Source organism: Gopherus evgoodei, chromosome 11 (assembly GCF_007399415.2).
Source record: "Gopherus evgoodei ecotype Sinaloan lineage chromosome 11, rGopEvg1_v1.p, whole genome shotgun sequence".
In the NCBI taxonomy this organism is placed as follows: domain Eukaryota; kingdom Metazoa; phylum Chordata; order Testudines; family Testudinidae; genus Gopherus; species Gopherus evgoodei.
Window position 1 is genome coordinate 68,128,584 of NC_044332.1, and position 26,562 is coordinate 68,155,145.

The following is a 26,562-nucleotide window of genomic DNA, read 5'->3' on the forward strand; positions in this document are numbered from 1 at the left end:
AAGACCCTAACCAAAGGGTAACCTGGCTGCTTCCTAGGATGTAGCTCTACTTCATCACCTGTGTTGGTTTTGTAATGCATCTGTTTTCTTTTTCTTTTTATAGATACAAATGTAAAACAACAAAATCAAGAACTAGAAATTCAGAGAATGCCAGTTTCCTTCTATGCCAGATTCTGCAATCACTGGGTTTCCCTTGTTGGTGTAAGTCACTTTCTTTTACTTTGAGCATCGCTTTAGGATGGCAGAAAAGTAAAAATAAATAAATAAAAAATCACAATCGATGCAATTAAATATATTGGGGAGGTGGTTTTCCTTTCCAGTATCCCAAATCATTATGCGGTTGGTTAATCGTAGAACTCAGATACACAGGGCTGAATGAAAAGCTTTAGGGCTTAGCTGTGACTTTGCCATGAGCCCTGTGTGTGTGTGGCAGTGCATTGTTTGGCTGCCGCAGGTATAGCCCAGGAAGGAGGTTATGACTCAGTGTCGCAGTCTGCCTCCCAGTCCCCAACCTCCCCAGTGCACTGGGGGCATCTACCTTGCATCTGCATGCTACCTGGTGCCTTTGTACTGGCCTGTGCATTGGGAGCGGGGAGCGCAGAGCCAAGGGTCTATCCAGCTTAGAAGCCATGCCATTTTTATGTATCAAAGAACCGTTACCGCATAGAATTTTGCTTTCCCCAGACCTAGGGCAAGAGTAATTTTGGAGGGAAATCCCACCTTTGGGAAAGGAGGGGAAACATTTCTCTTAAAAAAATCATAGGTGTCTGAAGCAGTTGAACATGCTAATAAGTCTTGGGGAGATGGATCGGAGCAGTTGGCAGGAAAGGTGGTCAGAGGTACATGATAAATGAATTTATCACCTGGCTTTGCACTTTATCACATGGATATTGTCTCCACATATGTGTTTTCATGTATATGTATAGTGAGTACAGTTAAACAACATACAGTGCACCTATTAAATTACCCACTATCTTTAGCTTGGCTTTGGCAATCAAAATTTAAACCACGTTGCTCAGTAGCTCATCTTCACCAAATGCTAGCTGCCAAAGAAGGTCCCTACTGAACTGTGATGAGATGGGTGGGATGAATGTCAGGTGTCTTTTGTTGAGTGGATGAAATCTTCTAAGCAGTTGCAAGCTGACACCTGCATTTTGGATCAGTAAACAGCGTGGTTCCCAAATACTGAGCTCCTATATCACAACTGTGGTTAACACCCCACGTACGTATGGGGAATTCTTACATTTGTGTAAAGAGATGATTCTGACATTGTCATTAAAGCAGACTTGGCTTCTGTGGAATGATTTGGCTTGAAAAGAGATCATAGTGGATAACTGGGGCCAGGGTAGGTACACAGTGATTTAAAAGACTTGATATGGAATCTTAATAATATATGTGCACATCTATAGCTATAGTTGTTGACCCCTTGCCTCTGTCTGCCCTGTTCCCCTGCCTGCTCAGCTCTGGGAGTAATGCCAGCTTTGACTTGCTTAACTGTTTCTTCTACAAGCATCTCCATGCCGTCCCCCAAGACATGAAACATGCTTCCTGAGCTGGCATGCAAAGACACTACTCTGACCCCCATTCAGACACCTCCTGACAACCCACGTTTACCCTGACACCTATGAGACTCTATGGATGGTGTGCTTCAGGATAACGGGGATACTCTGTATGGATACAGTTTTCAAAAGTGCCTACGTCCCTTTCTGAAAGAGGTCTAGGCCCATACCCTCAGAGGCACCTAATTGAAATCAATGGGAGTTAGGCACCTTAATCCCTTTCAGGATCTGGGCCTTAGTCACTTAGGCACAATGGGACTCAAGCTCCTAAATCACTTTTGAAAATGAAACCTATACGCTTTTGAAATTATACTCTATATTTTTAAATTGGTAATACAGAGTTTGATTATACAAAGGGTTGACTAAGCAGTCACCTTGACCACTTTACTTCTAGGTTGAGTCCCTTCTCGTTTCCCTTCTCCTGTCTATCGTATCTTTCTGTTTTCTTCCGTGTGAGCAATTTGGGGCAGGGCCATGCCTCCTGTTATACAGGTACAGCTCCTTGCACATAGGTCGTGCTACAGGAAGCAAATAAAGAAAATAGTAATAATGATGATTATGTTGTAAGGCAGCTGCATCATAGATCTCTCTCATCATTATAGTAATGGCCTTTGGGCGAAATTCTGCTGCATGTTGAAAGGTGACAAATCTCAACCTGCCTATATGATGAGTGAAAAACTTGGAAAATGTTCATCCAAATTTGCGAAAAACAAGCAAAAAGTCACAAAGGAATCAGGTTTATGGTCTGATCTGAAGCCCATTGAAATTCTGCTGACTTTGATGGGCCTAGCGCATTTCTATTTTGTTTGGGCTGGGAGCCACAGAGAAGTCTATCTTCGCTCCCTGTGTATCACCCAGCCATGCTCTGTCAGCTCTCTCCCCCCATATACAGAGGAGAGCTATGCCAGAGGACCAGTAGGGTATGCCCAGGAGATTTATGACTATCCAGAGCTACTGGTTAAAACTCCAGAGGAGGCACTAGGGGCACAGAACATAGGATATAAAATGGGGGTGGTTTAGTGTACAGGGTTTGGCAATGCTGGTGAAGGTGGAGTTTCTGATGTTCAAATGACACCTTGAAAGCTCCAGTACTGTCATGCTCAATAAAAATACTGGATTCTCCATAGGTACAGGCCGCTTTTTGTTTGGCTTCATCAAAGGCCTTGGCCTGTTTTCATCTTGAAGAATGAACTCCTGCCCTGGGCAACTCCCCTGTATGGCTGGTAATACTCCCTCAGGGTCCAGAGGATTGTCAGGTCTTGTACAAGATCAGAAAAATGGCAGAAAACATCCTCTGGATTTTGCAGGAAATATGTTAGCGTAACAGTGAAATACAATCATGCTCTGTGTAGTAATCCTGGACACTGCGTTTTCAACAGGCAATCGGATCGCTTGTAATCATGTTTGTCATTCAGTGGATCTACACTCTCATTAATTTGAGTGTCGCAATTATTCTATATTTCTACATTGGCCAAATGAGTCCTGGACTACCCCCCGGTGAGTATTTTTTATCCATGGCATTAAATCATCTTAAATACCTATTGCATTTTAATTGGAGTTAATTTGAAATCAAGGCATTTTCATTTAACATGTGAGTTACACATTACAAATGGCAGATTTTGTTTCCTTGCTTGCTTATAGTAAAATTTGATAATTGACTCTTTAAACATCGTTACATATTTGTCTCTGGCTACAATTTAGCATTACCAGATTAATTTTTGGTTCTGATGAGTTTAAACATCTTTAAAAGTTAATAAGCTGTTTTGCTGTGCTATAAAATAAATTAGAGCAAATTACTATAAGTAAAAACACTGGTGTTAAGCGTTAGTAGGAATTGCAGATATTAAATGTATTACATCAATGGCTAATCTATAAATACGCTTTAATAAACCTAATTAGTCGATATAAATCTACGTGAGAAAACTGCTGTGAAAATTGGAATTACAATAAGTATCTCATTAAATCTCAGTGTTTGTAATGGCAAAACAACAGGGCCTTTTGATTCTGAATTAAACTGGTGGAATATGTGAGGAACATAATCTGATACTCTTAAGGAAAAGGGCATTGAAAAGGTCTGTGCATGTGATTGGTTTATACTGTACAGGTTCAAAATTAAATACCAAAGTCAGTTCAGAAAGCAAGCTACCTCCTTGGTATATATGTGTTGACCTCTGCGTGTGCATGTGTGGGAGGGCGGATGCACAAAATTTTGGAGGAGAAAAATCAATGGAACCTTGAAAGTCAATGGGATTTGAGTTCCTAAATCACTCACATGCTTTTGAAAATATCCTCTTTTGATAAGTTAGACTTGAGGTTGCTAGATTGCAGATCCCATGAACGCAAATTGTAAGAAACATAGAAATAAGCAGTTAAGTTGTTGAATGTCCCATCTACCCTCTACACATCAGTTCCCCATTTTTCAGCCTCAATTTATCTCTGATATGGAATATTGGAGCAGAGTAAAAGTTATTAGGAGTACCATAACTCTATCTTTCCATATTTTCCAACATATTATTTGAAAGATTTACCTTAATTTAAAATGTCCTAGCTTTTCAATCTTTGTTTTTTATACAATTTGAACATGCTTTTGAGTCTTCTTCCCCTTAAGTTATCACTACATTTTGTCACTACCTATATCAGTAGAGGAGGCAATGTTGCCTAGTGGCTAGCACACTGGCCTGGCACTCAGGAGCTCTGGGTTCTATACACAGCTCTGCTTGGGTGATCTCAGGCAAGTCACTTCACTTTTCTGTGTCTATTTTCCCCATGTGTAAATGGGGATAGTGATACACACTCCTTTGTAAAGTGCTTTGAGATCTACTGGTGAAAATATAGGGGATATTATTATTACAGTTTAATAAAGCTTATGTCTAGGAATAATCAATGGTTCTCTATTCAGTGTACATTCTTGAGAATCTTTAAAAAGCTTTCATGTATGGGAAAAAATGAAACACATTCTCACAGTTATTAAACCTGTAACCTTTTGTGTAAGCAGGGCTAATAACAATATGCACATTTGTTTGAGATTTTATTCCAAGTCTAGATCATGTAAAGCTATTATGAGAGTATTAGCAGCATGGTGACTTTTCATGTGTTTTCCCTCTGCAGGGGCAGCAGCTAACTTCAGGTTTCTCAGCTGGATTAGGTTAGGTTTGGTCAACTCATGCAGGTTGGTACTAATCCCTTAGTGGTGACATAGGTAATGCTCACGCTTAACAATAAACAATTGAAATTGTGGAAAAATGTGGCTGTGTGTTGCAGAATTGTTACACACCTCTTTTGGTGCATTGGAGTTCCTTGATATAACTGATATCATCTTGTATTTCGAGTGCTGATATGGTTAGAGAAAGTGACTACGTAAAACTATTTACTACTTAAATCAATAGATCTGCCCCCTTTGTATATTCAGAGTTGCATGCGCTTACTTTACTGGCAAAAATAAGTATTTACTCCTATTTACGTGAAAGTGCACTAGGGAACCTTTAGTGCACCGCAGCAGAGGCTGCACAGATCAATTAATGTGTACCACATGAGTACTCTTTAGAAATCAAAATGCCAGAGTGAATCACCCCACTGTGTAGACAAGCCCTGTATGTGCTAGATGGCAATATTCTAATCCAGAATTTGGATGGGAATGCTAGCGAGGATCCTGGCTAGCGTCAATTTCTGGAGGAAAGCAGAGGTCGGGTTCCAGGTTCCACACAGCTTGCTATTCAGAATAGATGATGATGACTGTTTCTTGTTGTATTTTAGTATAACATCATTGGTGCACATGGTGTTTTTTAGATATTTATTTATTACCTAAAGACCTCAAGCAAGTTCGGGGCCGCATTGTGCTAAGTATCTGTGCATAGCGATCAACACTTCCTGCCCCAAAATGTTTACAGTCTAAATAGACAAAGGGTGGGAGGGAGATGGAAGTGAAGTGACTTGCCAAGATTCCCCAGCAGGTCAGTGGCAGATCAAGGAATAGAGTCCAGACATCCTGACTCCTAGCCTAGGGGCCTCTCCACTAGACAGTCTGCCTCCCCTATATAAAAGAAGACAAGGGACCTGCCTTGAAGACTTTTTTTCAAAGGTGCCAGTCCTGCAAACCCATAATCGTGTGTATAACTTTACTCCTGTGGCCATTGAGACTACTCCTAGGAATAAAGTTTCATACCTTCATTAGTGTTAGCAGGATCAGAACCTGAGTTAGACAAAATACAGGCAAAGGAAGGGGAATGGCCTTGAATTAAGCTTTTTATGTGTCTTATTAGGTCCAGGGGTTTCTCCCTTTCTCTTTTCACATTGTTTGTTTGTATTATGATGTGAGTGAAAGAGAAGAGTTATGAGGTGAGGCATAAGAACAGGGTGGATGGATGGGTTCATGCTAAAAGGCTAGTCAGAATTAGTCATTGCATAGTGAGACAGACACAACAAGGGGATCTGTGTCCTGTACACTGTGTCCATCCAGTTCCCCCTAGGTCTATATGCACATTCATTATTTGCTTTATATACACACATTGCAAAGGTAGAGAATGATTCTCCTCTCCTGACACCTCTCTGTATTTTTTATTCCCACTTCAAATCTCTGTGGACCATTCCATACCCAACTCCTGCAATACAAGGCTGCAGTGCAGCAGATGAGCAATCCACCGTGTGGGCGTAAAAAGAGCAATGTTCCTCCTGTAGTGAGTCAGTTCCACACCTTTGGCTAGATGTGTCACTATTACCGGAGGTTCTTATACTGCAGCTTGGCAGCTTGATAGAGTCCTTGGTGCCTTTTGTCAGTAGTATTGATCGGTCGAGACACAGGTAGGAAGGATCCAGTGTAAGGCTGGCAGCAGTCCAAGTTAGAAGTTGATCTTGTTTATCTCTTGTCACAAGATGAAATCTCTCTAATTTAGACAGCTGGTAGTGTAGCCTTATAATACTGCCTGCAGTCAATTCCCAGCACAGCTTTTTTTTTAAAGCACACCCCTGGAGCTGTTTTATATCCAGGATATCACACAGAAATAAATCGTGGCTGGTTTGGCTTCAGATTTATTTTTACAAATTGCAAAGCAAGGTGGGAAAGGACGTTTTAACGAGACTGAGGGCCCAATCTTGGAAGATGCTGAATGAATTTTAAAGGCAGCTGAGGGTTCTTTGCACCTCTGAAAATCAGGTCACTTATTCAGATATTATATGTGGATGTAATAGTGTCACCAACTTTCACAATTGTATTATGAGTCGTGAATTTTGATGTGTTTCTCAAACCCCAGTTCCTGGAATCAAGAGATGCCATGAAAATCTCAGCTTTCATTAAAAAATAAATAAATAAATAAAATAGTCAGTTTCTAGACCTCATGGACACAGAGAAAAGCTTGAAATCATGAAGAGTGTGCATCCTAAGGAATCAGAAACCAGAGGCAACAACAGAGAACCTAACATTTATTTAAAATCTCAAGACTTTTAAGCCAATCTCATGATTTTTTTCATCCCGATTCATGATTTTTGAATGCTTGAGATTGACAATACTGAGTTGCCTAAATTTAGGCCCCAGAATTTGAAAAAGTTCTTGTGAATATAGTAGATTATATTCTGGAGACAGAGAGCTCACTAAAAATCTTACTGTAGAATAAAGTTACATTGACTGACCTTTTCCATTACCAGCAGGATGACTAGAAGTAGGTCCTTCTCACTTTTCTGCAGTCACATTGCCTGTAAACTTTGGAAAATGTTTTTATTTGTTGGCATCCACAAAGTGTAACTGTAGTTGAAGCAAATTCTGCCTCACTTTATGTGGTTGAAGAACTTTGGAGCAACTGGACAGCAACCAAGGAGAGGAGGGATATTTATTAAGAAAATCTTTGTAAGCAAGGTTACTATTTTTTTTCTAGTAAAGGAAAATGTTCTCTGAGTTCTGCAACTCACATAGCCACCAAGAAAAAATGTTAGTGTCTTTTTTCTAAGTCTTTGTGCATTAGAGGTTCGATTTGTTTTGTTTACATAGTTCAAAGCACAGCTGCTGATATATTGGGTAACAATGGGACATCTGAAGGTTGTGTGTTTGTCTGTTGTCAGGAGAAGGCCATACCCAGAGGAGCAGATTGTTGTTACACCGTCCTTTGCAACAGTTGGCATGGAGACCACTCAGCTCACCGAAGAGAATGCAGATTTTGCCTCTCGAGACCGCTGCCACCATTCTTCTGTTATCAGAAGAGAAGAATTTGTCAATCAGTTTCAGTAAAAAACAAAAACAAAAACAGAACCGGCTGTTCACTCCAGCAGTCGCTTAACACTTATCACTGCTGTGGCACCTGGTAAAAATACTTGAACAATGTGACTATATTTTTTTAATGCTTCCACTGTTTGGGGTTATGTCTTTTTATATTATTTTTTTATAAAGGACAAAGTTTGCAATTTTAACTAGGATTCCATATCCTATCCAGTTGAGCAAAACAAATTAAAGGATTGTAGTAAAGTGATCAGTAACTGAGGACAATAGCATTAGAAATCTAAAGAATTCAAATACTGTGCACACCAAATGCTACTGATTTGGTGCAAACTTAGTCTAGTCACTTTACCTCTTTATGCCCCAGTTTTCCTGCCTGTAAAATAATAATTTTCTGCCTCACAGGGATGATGTGAGTTTTAATTAATTGGTGCTCCTAAAGTGCTTTAAGGCATTTAGATGAAAGGCCGAAATGATGAAGGCGAGAGGCTTATGAAGTGTGTTCAAATGTTCAAAATTGGAATCAAATCCGTTCATTTAAATCTATGAGCTCTTCTGTATTATCATCATACTGTGAAATTATGTTTTATCAGCACTAAATAGCTATTTTCAATATCACTTCAGAAATGAGGATTGGAAGAAGCTGAATCTCGAAACATAGGCAATAACCTAGGGACCCTCTTCCTGAAGGTCTACATTGTTTCCAAATACGACATGTCCCAGTTAAAATAATGATTTATATAAATGATTAAAAAGTACTTATTAGGATGTATGCGGCCACATCCTTACTTCAATTGGAAGAAGAAATGTATCACTTGTATTTAGTCCTTCAGATAGGAAGCACCTCAGCAGGTGCCTTGCCTGCGTTCTGAAATGAAGGATTAGGCCTCAGGAGTATGTAGTAAACTAGTAGTGAGCACTGCAAAGTAAGTCTGAGCATTTAAAATGTATAAAAAAGGGGAGTGATCATTAATTTCCTTTAATCTTTGAGTCTTTCAAATTTTTTATTGTTCAGTGTGATAATAACCAGATCTCTGCATCTGCTACAGACAAAGCTCTGAAATCCTGCTAGCATTGGGACCAGTGCTACTAAAAGGGGCTGAAGGCCCTTGACTCCCACTGAACTTGGTCGGAGCTGAAGGCATTCACCAGCACCTCACAGGGTCAGCCCATTTGAGTGCTGTTTCTACCATGTGATACTTTCCTGCAGGTGGAAGGAAACTGGCTTTACCAATGAAATCATGAATAAAGTTATTCTGGGATGCCACTGAACGTTCGCTCTGCATTTTAATTTTCTGTTTTGGTCACAATTCAGCATTCCTTAAATGATTGCCCTTATGAAAGTTAAAGGGACGCTGTCAAATTAACTCAGCCTGAAGGTTGACCCACCCCAAGCTGTTTCATGTTAGAAACATTCATTTCAGGATTCCTTAGTTACTTTTCTTTAAAAAAAAAAACAACAAAAAAAAACAAAAAAAAAATACCTGACAGAAATACGTAGAGATGGTCCTGAGCTCTGTTCTGATCTAGATTTGATCTTCCCCAAATATCAAGAAGAGTTGGATCTGATGTTCTGGTTTTGCTCTGTACTCTACATAAAAAAGTTTGGATGTTGATCCATGCTTCCCTTACATTCAGTGGGATTCTGAGCCAGTGTACATCCACCTCTTAAACTAACGCCTAATGTTTTTCCTAATGTAGGACTCAATCTTAAACCCACAGATCTCAATGAGAGTCTTGCCATTGACTTAAATGGGTGCAGGATTAGACCTATAAATGGACTTGTGGTGGTACAGGATGCTCAGAGATAGTGAACCTTATAGATATATCCGTGAAGACACTTCAGGTGCTTTTTTCCTGATATCTTGCCTGTGAAAAGATCAGTTCAAAGCAGAAACCTATTAACAGAATCCTTCAGTAAGGGGCAATTTTGATTAAATGTTAAGGTCAAATTAACCATAGTATGACCTTGTAAATTGTGTTTGATGTCGTTCTGCAATCTTCAACTTTTTCTTCATGCTGATTTGGGCTCTCAAACAACCTGGAGCATGCTGTATTATTTCATTTTACAGTATGATACATAGCCATAGTTATATAATAAGGGCCATATATTGCAAAATTGCATAGCACTTAAAACTTAGCAGTATCTAAATATGCTGCTGCTCATTCCATCTCAGGATGCTCATTCATTCCCCCATTTTTCTGAAATAAGGCATTTAAATAAGAAAAGCATATAGCACAACATGCTATGAGAGATGATTAGAAAGTCTTCGTTTTACATTTTCTTTCTTAGGTCTTAGACAGCAAACAGAAGCAAAATATCTAAGGGAAAAAATGTCCCTTTACTACCCATATCTTGTATGGAAAATGTGTTAATTAAAACCAGATGACTGGTTTTGCTGTGGAATGTTTAAATATCAGACACTGCAGTTCGTTCAGTTATCCGTCAGACGTAACAATGGGAATGGCCGGAAATACAAACAATAGTTTCTAACTTTTTGTGCAATGAGGTTTTGATTGTGCACCATTCATGTTGTTTTATCAATGTCAGTCTGTCAGAAAAACCAGAACACACACCAAAACAAGTTTTACCTCTCTCAAAAGCTCTCATTCCATCTTAATGTTCTCTGACACGGCTTTGTGCTGCTTGCCCTGTAACAATACTGTCAGTTATACTGGGTCTTAATGTGGGAAATTCAGTCCTGTGCAGAGGCTTAGCACAAGGCCATAAGCACCACTTAAAGACTATTTGGGGGGCTCTGAAAGCGGACTTCAGCACTGCAAAGAGTTTTGTTGGCCTTCTGCACAACAGTGAATTTCACCCTAATATGATTAGACAAATGCATCAGGATTAACATGTCCATAGTTTTGCTCTGGCAATAACATGGCGTTGCTGTTGCAGTGTAACTTCCCTCAGGAAGGATGGCACTTGTTGCACTAGATGGAGTATGAACTGAAATACATGGTTTCTTGTACTTGTGCACCAGTGAAATAATCCATCTCTGTTACAAATGGGCACAATGCTATGCTGTCACAGCAACATGTGTAAGACAACCTGAGTGTGCACTGAACACAGGAGATCTCATTATAATGAAAGTCTATTTTAACCGTGTATCATCTGGCTAAAGGGATAGGCTGCTCCTGCTCTTGGAAGAGTTAAATATTAAACTTTAATAATTGCCTCCATGATGAAGAGCTTTTTATTATTGCTTAATAGAGTTCAAAATAGCTCTGATCGTGCAGAGAGTTACCTAAGTAAGTACATAGGGGGATGGAAGATGGCAGCTCTCCGTGGCATTGTCTCCTTGGTCCAGATCCACAATGGGACTTAGGTACCTAAACCCCAGACTTAAGCACCTCAGTCCCAGTTACGCCATTGAAAACCACTCTGAGCAGAACGAGGCCCATTGAATAATGAAATATGTTCTAATGCAGTGCTTCTCAAAGTGGTGGTCCGCAGACCGGTGCCGGTCTGCGAGCCATCGGCTGCTAGTCCACAGTGAATTTCCTCATAAGAGCGTCAAATAGGATAATAAAATGGCACTGGTCCCTGGTACATTGGGAAAAAAATTGCCGGTCCCCCACATCAGATAGCTTAAGAAGCACTGGTCTAGAGCGACAACATGCTCAAAGAGCCAGCTGTGTTTCGGGACAAGATTGAGGTGCACTGGCAGAGCTGCACCTGGGCCAATTCTAGGTAACGTTCTCAGGCTATGTCTTCACTACCCGCCGTATCGGCTGATAGCAATCGATTTCTCGGGGATTGATATATTGCGTCTCATCTAGACGCTATATATCGATCCCTGAATGAGCTCCTATCGATCCCGGAACTCCACCAACTCGAACGGTGGTAGCGGAGTCAACATAGGGAGCCGCGGACATTGATCCCGCGCCATGAGGACAGTAGGTAATTCGATCTAAGATACTTCGACTTCAGCTACGTGAGGTAGCTGAAGTTGCGTATCTTAGATCGATTTCCCCCCGTAGTGTAGACCAGCCCTCAGTCTCTCTCTTTCATGAGCACCAAATGAACAGAAGGAAGAAGCAAAAACTCTTGATATGACTTGAGCAAATCAACAAGTTAACAAAACAAATGTTTGTAAGATTAGCTTGTGACCAGTGCTCCTCTTTCCAAAACATCTTGATTCCTCTGATGTTAGAGAAACCTTCATGAGCATGAAATATTTTTTCTTGCCCTTTTTGGGAAGGAAGAGTGTGGGTAGGAATTCGTTACTATTCCCCACCCTACAGCAACCTATCACCAGGTTAGTAACTTCCCTTGAGCTGAATAACTCTAGACTCTGTGGATTGCATGAAGATATAATTTACCTTAAGATCAGTTCAGAGAATAGCTCTGAGAGGTATCTGTGCTCGCTACTCCCAGACAAGTACCCTTTGGTTACTATCACTAAGAAAATGTCCTGCCATTTCTGCTTCAAAGTCTCCCTGGACCCTCATATACTTCAGCTATCATCAATAACTATTTTGCTTTGACTCCACAGATTTATTGATAACAAGCTTTTTTTTTTTAGAAGAAAGCTGTGAAATAAACATGATTTGTAAAAGGTCATTCAGCCCAGGAAAGAATTATTTTAAATAAATGTACAGCTCTCAAGAAGAATTCTGGTTTATTGTTAATACTGTAATGTCCATTTGGTGGATTGTGGTTGGGTACGTTTTCTACACTGCTCTTTCCAATGCGATTATCCTGCTAGCAAAACAGGCCCAAAGTGTTGTGAAGCAGCCATTTAAATGTTTTACTATTTATTTGCATTATAGTAGCATTTAGAGGCCCCAGATGAGTCTCGGACCTCATTGTGCTAGGTGCTACACAACCATGTAGCAAGAGACAATCCCTGATCTGAAATGCTTGCAATATAAGTAGTCAAGAGCAATAGCAAGCAGGAGCAGTATAATAGCTGGGGAACTGAGATACTATGAGAATAAGGGGCTAGAGGGTCTGTGGTCTGCAATGTGCAGGAAGCCAAACTAGATGATCATGAATGGTCCCTTCTGGCCTTAAAGTCTGTGAGATCCTTAGTTGGTATAAATTGTCATAGCTCTGTTGAAGTTAGTGGGCCTGGCCCTGTGTAATGTGCCAGTCACACGGGGAGTCTCGTGGCTAGGCCAGGAACAAAACCAAGGTCTATAGCTGCCAGTCCAGTGTCATAACTATATTTCATCTCATGGGTATCTCGGAGTCCATCCTGACTTTTGGTGTGTGTTTTAGTTGCCTGACCAGGCTAAGGAGAAAGACAGCTGCCATTTTCAGTTCTGCAGCTTAGATGATAGTAATAGGAGTGATATGGGAAACTAGAGAAAGAACAACCAACCACAATACATTATATTGAAGAAATGTGGATCCTGTAGGTTCTACAGATTATGCTGCTCATGATATTATATGAGCTACTGGGACTTGGGCCAATCTGTTAGCAGTGAGACAGTGTGTTTTACCAACCCACTGGAATTTCAGGCTGGGAAATTGGCTTTTTTTCCTGAACTTGAAGGTGCAGCATTATATTTAAATCTCCAAGGAAAGAAGATCAGGTTAGCTCAATTGCAAGTAGTGGCCCCAGAATTATAATTAAAGTTAATGAGAGTCTGAGATTCCTTGAATCTCTGGGCCTCTCTGTATTCAGTCAAGATATGGCTTTAGCTGTACAGAGACAACTAGTGCTTTGATCTTACTTAGAAAAGGGGGTTACCTGGGTCGGAGGCACAGAGAAAAGAAAAGTGTTACTGGCTGTTGTCAGAGGTGTTGTCAGATGTTACCGGTGTGATGCTCTGCTCTCTCCTTGTTGGTATCACTTGGCTGCGTGCGTGTGTTCCCTCTGTGTGCTGCCCCAGCTCTGCGCAGATAGCTGACACAGCAGACTCGAAGAGAACCCCCAATGACCACAGAGTCTAGTAAGGTTCGAAGTCACGTCGGCTAGGTTTATTGCGATCTTGGACACAATGACAGTTCCCCATAGATTACTTAGTTTACCGGGCATACTACGAGAAAGTGCCTCTTGGCAATGGACCCAGCTCAGTCAGTGGCGGGACTTTCCACTGCCCCCTCGGCCAGACAAAGACACCGCCCCAGGGATGCATTCTTATACACAGGTACAAGCAAGTTACACATCACTCGTGACATATTGAAGTGCAACCCCTGTACGTAGCCAGGTACAACCCCTCTACGTAGTAAGGTGCTGCCTCTCACCTTGTACATGTTGGTTTGAACAAAACAACTCTATCCATCATATTACCCTTTTGCCCTTGTCATTGGGATGGGTCAGTCTGTTCCTTGTTATCTGTGTGGAATGTGCAAGTATGTGAATGTTCTGATATCTAGTGTTCAGTACCTTTTAGGTACGTATCTTCTTGCAGCATCAGCCCTTTCCTTGCCAGCTTCTGTGAGCAGGGCCTGCCTCTAGCTCACAGCTTAACTTTGCTTTATATTAGCAAAGTCTTGATCATTAATTTAGTTAAGGCCTCGGGCCTCATACTGGGCCTGTACTTACTACACTGGCGACTCAGGATTTGGTAGAACCTTTAAAAATAGCTGCCTAATCATTTCGCTTCTATTCCTGAAATAGCAATGGCTTGTTACTGGGACCTAGATTTGGAGGTCTAAATTTGGGACCTAATGTTTTAGATCTGAATCACAGTGTGATCCAAGGCTAGTAAAGAGTCTCCATGACCAAATGTTCTAGTGGAGATGAGGAGGTGGTTGCTAATTGATGGCCTTGCAGTTGCATGGCTCATAATTGGGACTACTTGCATGGATAACATTGGAATTTGTTGGGCCCTCAGGCAAAAAATCTTGCCCCCTCCCCCAAAAGCAATGAATTGCATTGGTTCATTGAATGCTTTGGACCTGAAAGCACTGGGACTATCCCTTCAGTTCTGCTGTGAGCGCATTGAGTTGGCACTTGCATGCCTTCTGCTGGGCTGTGAATTACCTCCATCTCTGGTCCTGATGCTGAGCGGATGAAGGGTGAGCAAAAGTAATCAGGCCAGGAGTTGCTGAGGCTACAGCAAAGCCCTGAGCAGACGCTTTCCTCGTTTGAGCAGTGGAGCACCTGCCCTGCAAAGAACCGTCTAGTATTACAAAACCCACTCACTTTCACTTCAACTCCTGCACAGTTTTTAAAGTGCACGTGCACTTATGCTTAGGAAACAACTAAAGCAATATGTCAGCTGCTTAGTCCACAGAGCTGCTCCCCTCGGAGTGTAAGGCAGTCACCATTCAATTCAGTCACAAGTGGAAGGTCTTCGGAGGTAAGGGTAAGCCTATTGTACTGAGCACCTTGTGTGCCTATTCTCTCACATGTGCTGGGTGAAAAGGGATGAGTGTGGGACAGAATAGAGATATCAAATGAGTCATGGGCTTAAATGTGATCCTCAGCGCACTAAGAAGGCACCTCCTTCTCCCCCATCCTTGACCTCTCTCCAGATGCTAGGCAGGAGTACACTAGTGGTGGTGCAGCCGCAGGCTCTGTTTCCCCTGGCTTTTATAGCCTGCTCAATACTTTTAACCTGACGCTTGTTTATGCAGCCCTGGGTGCCTGTCCTATATCCCAAGTCCTAGCTGATGACTTTATTAAAAATAATGAGTTTTTACTACTTGACATGTCTATTGGCACTGCCGAACCAGCATAGCTAAGTCAGAGAGTGAGCTGGAGTCTACTCTGGCTTGTGCATCGCTGGGGTTAGTTAAGGGCTGATTTAAATGGCTACCCTGGATTGATACAGATGTACATGAAAGCAGAATTTAGAATTCATTTTCAGCTGCAGAATTTTGCTCCAGGAACTGGAAAGGATGCAGCTTGACACTTGCATCCCAAGAGGATTTTGTGGGGCTGACTAAGTTAGGAGGAGGGAAAAATCACTTGCAAACTAAGCAAGGTTAATCGACTCCCTGTGCTGGATCCAAAGGAAGCCTTTCCATGGACTTTGGCTCAGGCTCCCAGAGAGGCATTAAGCACAGAACCCTCCAAAGCAAAACTTTACTTGACTTCTTTTGGTCAGAACAGCTGCTGCATTTCTGGAGTGACTGTGGCATTATCTGTTGAATCCACTATCGCTTCAGGATAAGGGAGCCTCCCTACATTGCCACATTATTTATAGTTTTATTGTTGACCATTTCCAACCTTGTGTTTGCTGCCACACAAGCGCCGGTCTGCAGTGCTATGCAGGCTCTCTGCAAGGAGCTGGGTTCCTGTTATTGCTGGAGCACACAGCTGCTTCTGGGTGGGAGGCCAGATCACTGTCATGAAAGCAGAGAGTTGGTTGGGGGGGAGGGAGATTTCTTCCAGAAACTTTGGGATATGACTTTTAATATTTGGAATTTGCATTGGTTGTGTGAAAGCGGATGGTTTCCCCTGCAAATGGAAGCGACTCTGTATTGTATATACAGCTAGAGAGAGCACTTTGAAAAATGGAAATGCACCTGTAACTTTATTGGATCCAAATGTTTCTCAGAAGCCTTGGCAAGAGCTTCTTTTTATATTTTTGCTGTGCAGGGTTTCTGGTGAGCTCTGAGAAGGCTAGAAGTCAGTAGCACTATCCAAACTAAAGCTGGGTGAATACTGTTCTAAAAAATGTTCAAAAATTCTAATGGTGCTTCATGGACTCATTGGATTTGACTATGTTCATGACCCTTTACTGATTTATTACCTGTAGTACCTAGGAAGCCCAATCATGGAGCAGGCCACTATTATGCCATGCGCTGTCGTCATCTTCTTTCGTATGTCTGGTGTAGAACAGCAACTACAATTTCACTTGAAGTTGATCGAGTCAAATAGCTACACCAGGAGTAGCAGAATTTATTGCAGTGATGCCTCCTTTAAACTTGTAAATTGGGCAGTGGAGGGTGATGTGTTCGATGGCCTGTCATGAGAAACCACACGTGCATGCAGGGGAGTCCTTGATTTTCCATTTGTGCATTAGATGTCTGCATCTACCATGGTTGGTTCAGATTTGGTTCAGAGTTGACCAAGATGATGGTGGAAGGTCAAACACAGGAACCTTTTGCATGGGATCCAGCACAAGGTGCTTATTTCTTAAGTCTTGTTTTTAGCCCGATCTGCTTTCCAAGCCTCTTTCTGATGGTAGCCTGATTGCATGAGGCTAAATGAATGTTCGCAGAAAGGCTTGCTGGACTTAAGAGGTTGCAGGGGGTGTTATTAAGGCCTTGGTGGATAGGAAGACATTGGTTTTCCTGGATTCGCTGAGCTTCGTGGAATGCCGCAGCAGTTTGGCTTATCGTCAGGGGAGCGATGTTAGAATAGATAGCCATGGTGTTGGAGTCGACTTAAGGGTTCTTATGATGCACCGCATCACTGTATTCAGCTGGAAATCCACAAGTCGCGTGTGGCTGCATCTGCTCCATACGGGTGCACAATATTCAGTTACTGAATCATAGAATCATAGAAGATTAGGGTTGGAAGAGACCTCAGGAGGTCATCTAGTCCAAGTGTTATTGCAGATGTTCGCAAAACTGATGCCAATGCACTCCAGGTTGTACCTGCTAGTTTCTGGATTATCTTGGCTCTTGTTTTTATCTTGGCAGCGTCCTTCTCAAGATGATCATGGAAGATGAGGGTGTAGTCAAGTTTCACTCCAATATATGTTGGAGTGTAATTGTGTCACACAGAAAGCTACTTTCAGTGTGTGTTTGGCACTCCTATTATCAAAATGAAATGTGCTTACTAGTGTTTTTCCAGGGTTTGGTTGAGCCTCCATTTCCGAGTATGGTTCCATAGTTTGGAGGTCCTCAGATAATGCTTTTTAATTGCAAATATTTGCACTGTAAAAAAGATAAAAGAAATAGTATTTTTCAGTTAACCCCATACAAGTATTGTAGTGCAATCTCTTTACTGTGAAAGTGCAACTTACAGATGTAAATTATTCCCCTCCTCACATAACTGCGCTCAAAAACAAAACAAAGTCCACTCAGTCCTACTTCTTGTTCAGCCAATCCCTAAGACAGACAAGTTTGCTTACATTTATGGGCGATAATGCTGCCTGCTTCTTATTTACAATGTCACCTGGAAGTGAGAACAGGCAAGCAGTGCAAGTAGGGCCGTCCAGTCCACTGTACCAGCAAGATATTTATAGCTGGTACGATGAACCAGAAAGACCTAGGAGGAGCAGAACATGGGGCTGCCCAGCTCCTCCTCTGGTGCAGCTCTTCCATGCAGGGTCTCCTCCATCTGTACAGCTGCCCTGCCGGAGGACAGGACTGGGGGTGGTACTGCCATGCCAGAGGAGCTGCTGGTGTGGGGCCATCTGGTGGCCCCCTGTTCTGCTCCTTTCTCTGTTGCAGTTCCCAGGAGAGGCCTGTAGTTCAGGGCTCTCCAGGAACTGCAGCAGGGAAAGGAGCAGAACCCCCAGCCCCGCCCCCTGCCCTTCCACGGAGCTGCATCTCCTCCAGCTCCGTCAGTACAGCAGCAGTCCCAACAGAGAACAGGGGTGGAATCACACGGAGGGTCACGAGAGGAGGTCACGTGTCCCCCTCTTAGCTGCTGCCCCACCCCCAGTACCAGTAAGAAATGGATTCCACTTGCACCACTGGAACAGGCGTTCTCATGGCACTGACGTAGCTAGTGTCGCAAGGTATTTATGTGCCAGATATGCTAAACATCTGTATGCCCCTTTCTGCTTTGACTTGTAGATTGCATTTTTTTAATAATCTTTATTACAGTGCAAATATTTGTAATCAAAAATAAAAATATGAAGTGAGCTCTGTACACTTTGTAATCTGTGTTTGTAACTGAAACCAATCAAATCTAGAAAAACATCTAAAAATATTTATAATAAATTTAAATTGGTATTCTATTATTATTTAACAGTGTGATTAAAACTTTAATTAATCACGACTATTTTTTAATCTCGCGATTAATTGCAATTATGTTTTTTAATGGTTTGATAGTCTTATTTTTAAATATTGAATATTTGCAATGAGTTGTTTCTAAGAACACTACAGACTAGGCATTGTTTGCAAACAATCATTCAGTCAAAGTGTTCCAATACCAAATATATTTGAGTCAACTGTAATCCATTTGTGGACAATTTCTAAACTAAAAAAATGTGCTGAAGTAAATTATTTGCTCAATTATGAATTATTCACCCACTTGTAATCTTAATACCTTTTATAACAAACCTTAATCTAGGTGAAATTCACCTAGTTTTTAAATGTATTATCAACACAAAACTTGTCTGAGGTTTGTAAGTAGTATCTGAGGTTTGGACAAATCTGGGCTGGATTTCAAGTGAATTGCAGGAGTTTTGTGATATTGGATAGAAATCACATGACCCCCTAGGGAGAAGTCTTAGCTAATATAACAGAAAATAACCTATAGGTTTAATTCTTACTAAATCCTGTAGGAGTTCTACATCAGAGGAACTCTCTCTGACTTTTTAATGGTTTCATCCCGAAACTATGCAAAATGTGGTAGTTTCAACTGGGAGTTTTCAGGTTAGGACTAGAAAATTCAAAGTGAATGCAATGTGCAAAACAAACTAAGCTCTTCTTCTCTGCTAACCAGGTGAGGTGTGGGATTCAATGAACCAGCAGACAAGAACCATGTTTCATACAACTATATTAGACAAACAAAGAGAGAGAGAGATGGAATTTTTAGATCACACCCTGTTTCAGGAAGGTAATTGGGTAATATTTTGTGTCAGGATAAACATGGGCAAATCTGACGCATGGTAGTATTGCTTGCACTTAAATTCTTTATTGAGGCTGTCGTCCTAAAAAGAGAAGGAAACAGCCTGCTGGCCTTTATATCACTTTTGCATTACAGCGCACATTCTTTGTATGTATTAGTGAAGGATGCAGAACTGTAGTACTAATGCAGAGGTGCTCAACCTTCACCCAGTTCAGATCCACAGAGCCAAGGTGCAGGATGCTGTTGGCCCCTCCCTTAGCTTTCCTTAAACTGATCTGATAGCAGCTATGCTTTTTTCTCTCAATACTGAGATTACATGTCCCAGCATGCAACACTTCATCTTGATCTGAGTGATCATTTCCTACCTTGACCAATGTTAATGTTTGTAAAGTGGTTTGAAATCCTTAGTTACCTCAAGCATTCAAAAATCACAAGTCAGGCCCCAAAAATAATGAGTGCAGCTTGAAAATAACGAGATTAAAAAAGGGGGGGAGATGTCTTTTTATTTGCTTTCTGGTTTTGAACCTTCAGACTACACTCAGATCAATCTTTCCTCTGCAGCCATTAGGGCTAGAAACTTACTTTTTTAAAAATGAAAGCTGATATTCTAATGTATTCACATGACTCCAGGAGCTGAAGCTTAAGGAAAAATGGAAAATATTGTAAGGCTCACAATAAAATTGCAAGAGTTGGCAGCACTGCCATTTTTGTTGTGAATCTCTTTGAAGGGTGAATATTACACACCTAAAACAGTGAAGTGGCAAGAGGAAAAAAATAACATGAAGAAAAGAAATAGTAGTTTTTAACTTACACACACACAAACCCCCAACCAGTTGGGCAGTTGTAGTGGAAAAGCTTTAAATTGGGGAAGTGTGAATATAAGTATTTTCATTTCAAGAGCCTGCTAATACAGTACCAGCGGTGACTGTAAATATGGCAGAGAGAGGGCACATTTTCCCCACGGTTTTATGTCAGATACTTGTTAAATGTATTTGTTCTTGTTAATGTGCTTTTATGTTCCAGTTAGCCACAGCTCAGCTCTGCACACCAATGGCTAATTATTACATTGTGGGCTGTAAAAGGCAAATCCAAGCATTACTCCCCAGGCAACAGCATGGAACTTGAGGCGCTATGGTTACAGCCTATGAAGCGGTATGGGACCTACGTCTCCTATTATTGTTTTTCTCCATCTATATTAAGCTTAACTAGGATGCCACTAGGTCAAGGACAATGTGGTACCCTTAATTCAACATTTCCTGGTGTTTTGCTGCACACTTAACTTTGACTGTGTGTAAATTTAATGAGCAGCAGGTTTAAAACAAATATAAGGAAGTTCTTCTTCACACAGTGCACAGTCAACTTGTGGAACTCCTTGCCTGAGGAGGTTGTGGAGGCTAGGACCATAACAGCGTATAAAAGAGAACTGGATAAATTCATGGAGGTTAAGTCCATTAATAGCTATTAGCCAGGATGGGTAACGAAGGTGTCCCTAGCTTCTGTTTGTCAGAGGGTGGAGATGGATGGCAGGAGAGAGATCACTTGATCATTACATGTTAGGTTCATTCCCTCTGGGGCACCTGGCATTGGCCACTGTCGGTAGACAGGATACTGGGCTAGATGGACCTGTGGTCTGGCCCAGTATGGCCATTCTTATGTTCTTAAATTCTATATATATTTCTCTCTCTATATATATGGCTTTGATCACTTCTCTTGTATACCTATGTTCCTGGAAACTTTTGCGTAGGGATTTATCCAACCTGACTCCAGAATTCTGGAAAGGTTCAGATCCTCATTTGAAGTTTGAGCTCAGCTCTGGTTTTAATTTAATATTTCTTTTTAGCTCTCATTTGTCTGATTTTAAAGTTATTTCAGTGTCAAATAACGGTGGTCCAGCTAAGCAATATGTATAGTAGAAGACTGAAATATTTAGTACTGACATGGTATAATTCAGTTGTTCTCCCAGAATGAGTATTTTGTGTTCATCTGTTTCTGATCTTGTTCTCAACGCGCCTGTTGAGCAAAACAGTCAGAATAATGTATTGAGATTTTTAGGCAAGCGTTTGATATTATGCCTCCTGCCTGTTGGATTTACAATTTCAGAGAGTGCAATTATGGCAGGGAACAATGAACTGGATTAGAAATGAGGGGAGTGTTCTCTGGTGTGGTAGAGCAGTCGACTCAGTGTAATGACACTAGGGCCAAGTTCAGCTCTAGAGTAAGTTTTGTGGTCACTTTATGTCTGGGCTATATTCTACTCCAGCTATCTGCCCATGGGCATATCAAACTGCATCTCCGTGCCTCACTTTCCCCATCTCTAAAATAGGAGTTGGCTACCTCACAGGATGTAGTGAGACCTAATGTTTGTTCTTTATAGAGACTTTCATTCAGCAACTAAAAGCAGTTTACCAAGAATCATAATTATTAGGGGCAGGAAACAAAGTGGCAGTTAAGTAAGCATTTCATGCAAAACCAGAAAATTCAGTGTGTATAAATAGGATGGGCACTTGAAAGGCTAATATTAATACTTTCACAGTCCATCCAAAAAATCTTAAAGTATTTTACAAATGTTAACTAAGCCTTAGTATAGCCCTGTGAGTACCTTAGCTAAGTATGAATAGCCTCCTTTTACCTCACTTTGATTGTTTAAACAATACAGAATGAATGGGAAAACTGTTGAGAAATAGCTGAGAAATAAATTGATGTCCCATTTCAGCTCGTGCATTAGTAATTACTCTCCTGCTTCATAATCATTTCATTTAGTTGCCTGGTGCCTAGTTCACTCAGGTCAAATTTGTCATGGATTAGGGTCTTTTAGGTACAATGTGAGATTTGTAGTTGTGATTTGTTTGCTTTGGTTTCTTAATACTTTTAAAACTGTCTACATTGAATCGGTTCCTGGGTTTTAACAAGAGGAAACCAAAAATTGTTGTGAGCAGAGTGGAGAAAAGGTTAATAGTTGGATGCCTTAGGGTTCTGCATTTTGCACTGGTTTAATTTCAATATATTTATCAGAGAAGTTCAGTGAAGTTATTTCTGATAATGGTGAATTGCAAAGTTGCTTTGGTAAGTCTGTTAAAAGCACAGAGGCATATGAGACAGTCCACATGGGGCGATTATGGAGCACAATGGCAGAGGTAAGGTAATGCATAACTGCAGTGGGGGAAATGTTGAAGATCATGCACCAATGGGCACCGATCATGCATGATTCTTTGTGCCCAATGATTTGGGAGTGATTGGACTCAATGAAGAGATGTTTGTCCAGCATGCAGTAGTAGTTAAAAACAAATGTAACGACAGAGTACACTTTAAAAAAGGATAGAAAACAATATTGACCATACTGTAATGAACTGGCTAGTGTCTATGTGTACCACTGCCCTCTACTGGATGGAACCAGAACTGTTCAACTGTGTGTCAGACTCTCAGGCCCTATACAGCTAACCTGGTTCTACTTTAGCTTGACTGTCCTTCAGGAGCAGGAGAGATGCGGTGGCCACAGTGTGTGCCATAATGGCGGCTATGGATGTCGAGGTAGTTATGGATTTGTTGTGTTACTCCAGTGACAAAATACTGAACAATAGGGCACCCTGCTTTGGAGCCTTGTGTTCAGTTTTGGTTGCTGCACTTTGAGAAAGTTAAATCTGAGATTGGAAAGTTCCAGAGAAAGGCAGAGAAGAAGGTTAGAGGTCTGTCAGGATTTACATATGAGGAGAAACTACCCAGCCTATATTTGTTTAGACTTGGAAAAAGAAAACTTACAGGGATGTAAGTGAGATATTTAGGGCTACAAATAGTATAGTAAAAATGAATCTGCTGATTCTTTATAATGGCTTTCACATTACAAGAACAAGGGGTCACTCAATGAAGTAAATGGTAGGTAATTTAAAAAAAATAAAAGGAAATCCTTCACACAGCATGCAGCCAGCCTGTGGAATTCACTACTGCAGGCGGCTGCAGAGTCAAATGCTCTCCTGGAATTTAAAACAGGGCTGGATAACTTTACAGCCAATAAAAGAATGTGCAATTATGTATGCTAGGGGCCTGAACTTGCAAAAGGCACCTCCTGAGCAGCTTCAGTGAGAATTAAATGTTGGGTCCTAAAACAGCAACCACATCTGATGCTTCATGAACTCAGATGAACACCATAAGGGTCAGGAGAAAAATTGTTCCTTTTTGTTTACCATTGTGCAACTGGACAGATGTACAACTGGGCAGATATTCATCTGCTTCTGAAGCAATATTGGTCATTGCAAGGGACAAGAGACAAGATACCAGACTTGATGGACTACAGGTCTGACACCGTGTTCCACATCCTTTACTCCATGGTAACTCGCACACAAATGTTTTAGTTATATATGCATTTATATTTATGTGGAGGCAGGGGGTAGGGATAAAATCACCCCTGCAGCGACCAGGACCTTGTTGTTGTTTGAATGCTGCCAATGTGCTCAACAGACCCTCCTCTGGCAACAGTTTGCAATCTCAGACCGAGCTGGAGAAGCCGGGAGCCCAGGGGGAGGAACGTGTGTGTGTCCGTCCATACAGAACATATTGTTATTCTCATAAGTAAATAATAACAGAAGAGAAACCGTGTGCTGTCAGATGCTTTCACAAAACCCCATCGATGTCCCTCTCCTGTGCAGCCCGGAGCCTGGTTTGACTGCGGGAGGAGAAGTCCCACGCTTGGCACCGCTGTAGCACGTCGCATTTCTCAGGACGCAGGGCAAAGCTGAGGTGCCTCTGTCCCCGCCCTCCCCGGTCTGCAAAGCCCCCGGCCCCTTCTCCCCGGGATGGGGCTGCGGAGGAGGGCTGGCCAGGGCAGCAGCGGAGCCGGGGAAGCGGCTTTGGCTGGTGATGTCAACCTCTAGGAGGAGCCTGTGCCTGTCCTTTTACTTTCAGGCTCCATGTAATTAGCATGAGGCGGTTCGTCACTTACTAGTGTTACCCTCGGGGGCTCGACCATGAAATCCCCCCCTCCAGCCTCCCTATGGACCCGAGGAACTTTTAAGGCAGGGGCTGCTGCTTCCCCTTGATCTTCCTGCTTCCTTCCCTTCCCCCCGCCCCATAGTCTAACCCGGGTTCATTAATAATCAGTATTAATGTTACTAGCCGGCCTCTGCGCCGGGCATGTGAAGCCCCCCGGCTGCATCATGCGAGCAACGTGCACTTTGCTGCTGCGCCAACTTAGCCTCCTGCTGCTGCTGCTGCTGCTGCAGCCCTCTGCGGGATCGGGCCCCTTCGCCTCCTCCAGCGACCCCCCTGCTCGGACCCAGCTCAGCGGAGCCACCACGCCGGCCGCGGGGCCGCAGGGTTCTTCCAGCCGGGACGTCTCTGCTGCAGCTGCTGCCGCGGCGGCGGCGGCTTCCCGGCTGCCTCCCTGGGAGAGGGAGAGCTCCGTGCCCTGGGCGCCGCCAGTGTCCGGCAGCACCTCGGAGCCGGCCGCGGCAGGACACACCAGCAGCCCGGGTGAGTGAGGCACAAGAGCTGCTGCGCTGGGGAGGGTGTGGGGGTGCCCTCCCGGTCAGGCACCCACCCAGCTCGCCCCTGTGTGCCCCTGAGCCCTGGCACCCTTCGGGCTCCAGCAAAGGCGCTGCCCTGCCTGGAGAGGGCTCCCCCTTTTCCCAGCCCTTGCTCGCTGCCGTAGGGAGGGTTGATTTTTTGGGGGGCTGATCAGATCATCCCGCGTCCCAGCAAGGGCAGGCAGGGCTGGGCAGCACCGAAGCCAGCTGCAGAGACCCGGAGCCAATTGGGTGGCTATTTTGGGAGCAAAATCATTGCAACTCCCCACCCTCTGCAAAAATCTCCTCCAGGCCAATACATTTCCAGGAAGGAGCGGGAGAAGGAGCTGGTTTTGGTTTTTTAAATAAGCATGTCCCTATTTTAACCCACTCACCCACCCAGAAAATCCCTAATGTGTGTGTGGGCCAATGCACCTCCTTGGCCACTTCGTGGTGCTCGCTGGGGTGCAGCGTGGAAGCTTATCCAGGGGGAATGGGCTCTGGTTTGTGTTATCCCAGAGGGTGGGGAGAGAGAAAGCAGCAGAGGAATTGTGCTAAGAAGTGGCAAACCAGCTGCTTTGGCAGATCACTGGAATTATGTAATTGTAACTGGCTGGGGAGAGCCTGCATGGGGGGCTTGCTGCTGTGATGGGAGCACTGCGAGTAGGCTGGGGGCTTGTCCCAAGTCTGCTTCCTAGCTAGGGTGACCAGACAGCAAATGTGAAAAATCGGGACAGGGGGTGGGTGGTAATAGGAGACTGTATAAGAAAAAGACCCAAAAATTGGGACTGTCCCTATAAAATCGGGATATCTGGTCACTCTGTTCCTAGAGGATTTGGGTGCACAGGCATCGGGAAGCTGTTTCTGAGTAATGGGGAGATTGGCCGCTTCTCCAACACAAAGGGCTGCAAAGGAAAGGAAAGTTAATGTAGGCACTCCAGCAAAGGGTGTGTGGGCAGCACTGCACAACATCCGTCACCCTTCAGCTGGGTTTAGTCTGACCCAAAGCCTCTTGAAGTTGATGGAAAGACTCTTATTGGCTTCAGAGAGCTTTAAATTGTGCCCTTGGAAAGCTAAGGAGTTTAGCCTTTATTTGCAAAGGCTGCGGGATAACATATACATGATGAAGGTAATATTGGGTGAATCCCTTACAACACACTGGAATTGTACCACTGGAAAGGTTAAGGCCCTGGTCAGTGCAAGCATTTGTGTCATTCTGGTGACCTTAGTAGCGGATCACCTGTGATACAAAAGGAGAGAGAGAAAAGTTTGGACTATTTCTCCTCTTCAGGTTTTTAATTTTTCCAAACTTTAATTTTTCCAAACTTTTCCAAACTTTTAATTTGGAATCCTCATCAGGCTGTTTTTTTGTGGCAACATTTATATTTTATGAAAATGCAAAACAAGTGCTGATGTAAAAAAGAAAATAAATGTGCTCCTGTTAGTTAATACATATGGAATTAAAATTTACATTCCTGGCTGCTATGTAAAATCTCAGATGTAGTTTAGAGTTTCAAAAGTTTAAATACTACCTGTTGGGGGGGAATAGAATATGAAAAAAATACCTCTGGGTTTAAGAGACGATTAAGTTAAACAGAGTATGATGCCTTTATACTTCTAAGTACAGACTACAGAAGCCTGTAACAAAA

General features: G+C 42.4%; 2 protein-coding genes across 11 annotated transcripts in view; both read left to right on the top strand.

Moving 5' to 3' along the window:
• SLC12A8 (solute carrier family 12 member 8) overlaps positions 1-9,025 on the top strand; it is a 106,462-nt gene extending 97,437 nt beyond the window's left edge. For all 8 annotated transcript variants that reach the window (XM_030580955.1, XM_030580956.1, XM_030580960.1 and 5 more), the window contains 4 exons: positions 104-201; positions 2,939-3,056; positions 4,668-4,728; positions 7,608-9,025. In XM_030580955.1, the coding sequence (XP_030436815.1) occupies positions 104-201; positions 2,939-3,056; positions 4,668-4,728; positions 7,608-7,773 (443 nt within the window). In that variant the 3' untranslated portion in view covers positions 7,774-9,025. The remainder of the gene's footprint in view (positions 1-103; positions 202-2,938; positions 3,057-4,667; positions 4,729-7,607) is intronic.
• Positions 9,026-24,352: 15,327 nt separating this feature from the next.
• Positions 24,353-26,562, top strand: part of LOC115659873 (protein HEG homolog 1-like) — a 42,728-nt gene continuing 40,518 nt past the window's right edge. For all 3 annotated transcript variants that reach the window (XM_030580603.1, XM_030580605.1, XM_030580604.1), the window contains exon 1: positions 24,353-24,881. In XM_030580603.1, coding sequence (XP_030436463.1) covers positions 24,515-24,881 — 367 coding nt within the window. In that variant the 5' untranslated portion in view covers positions 24,353-24,514. The remainder of the gene's footprint in view (positions 24,882-26,562) is intronic.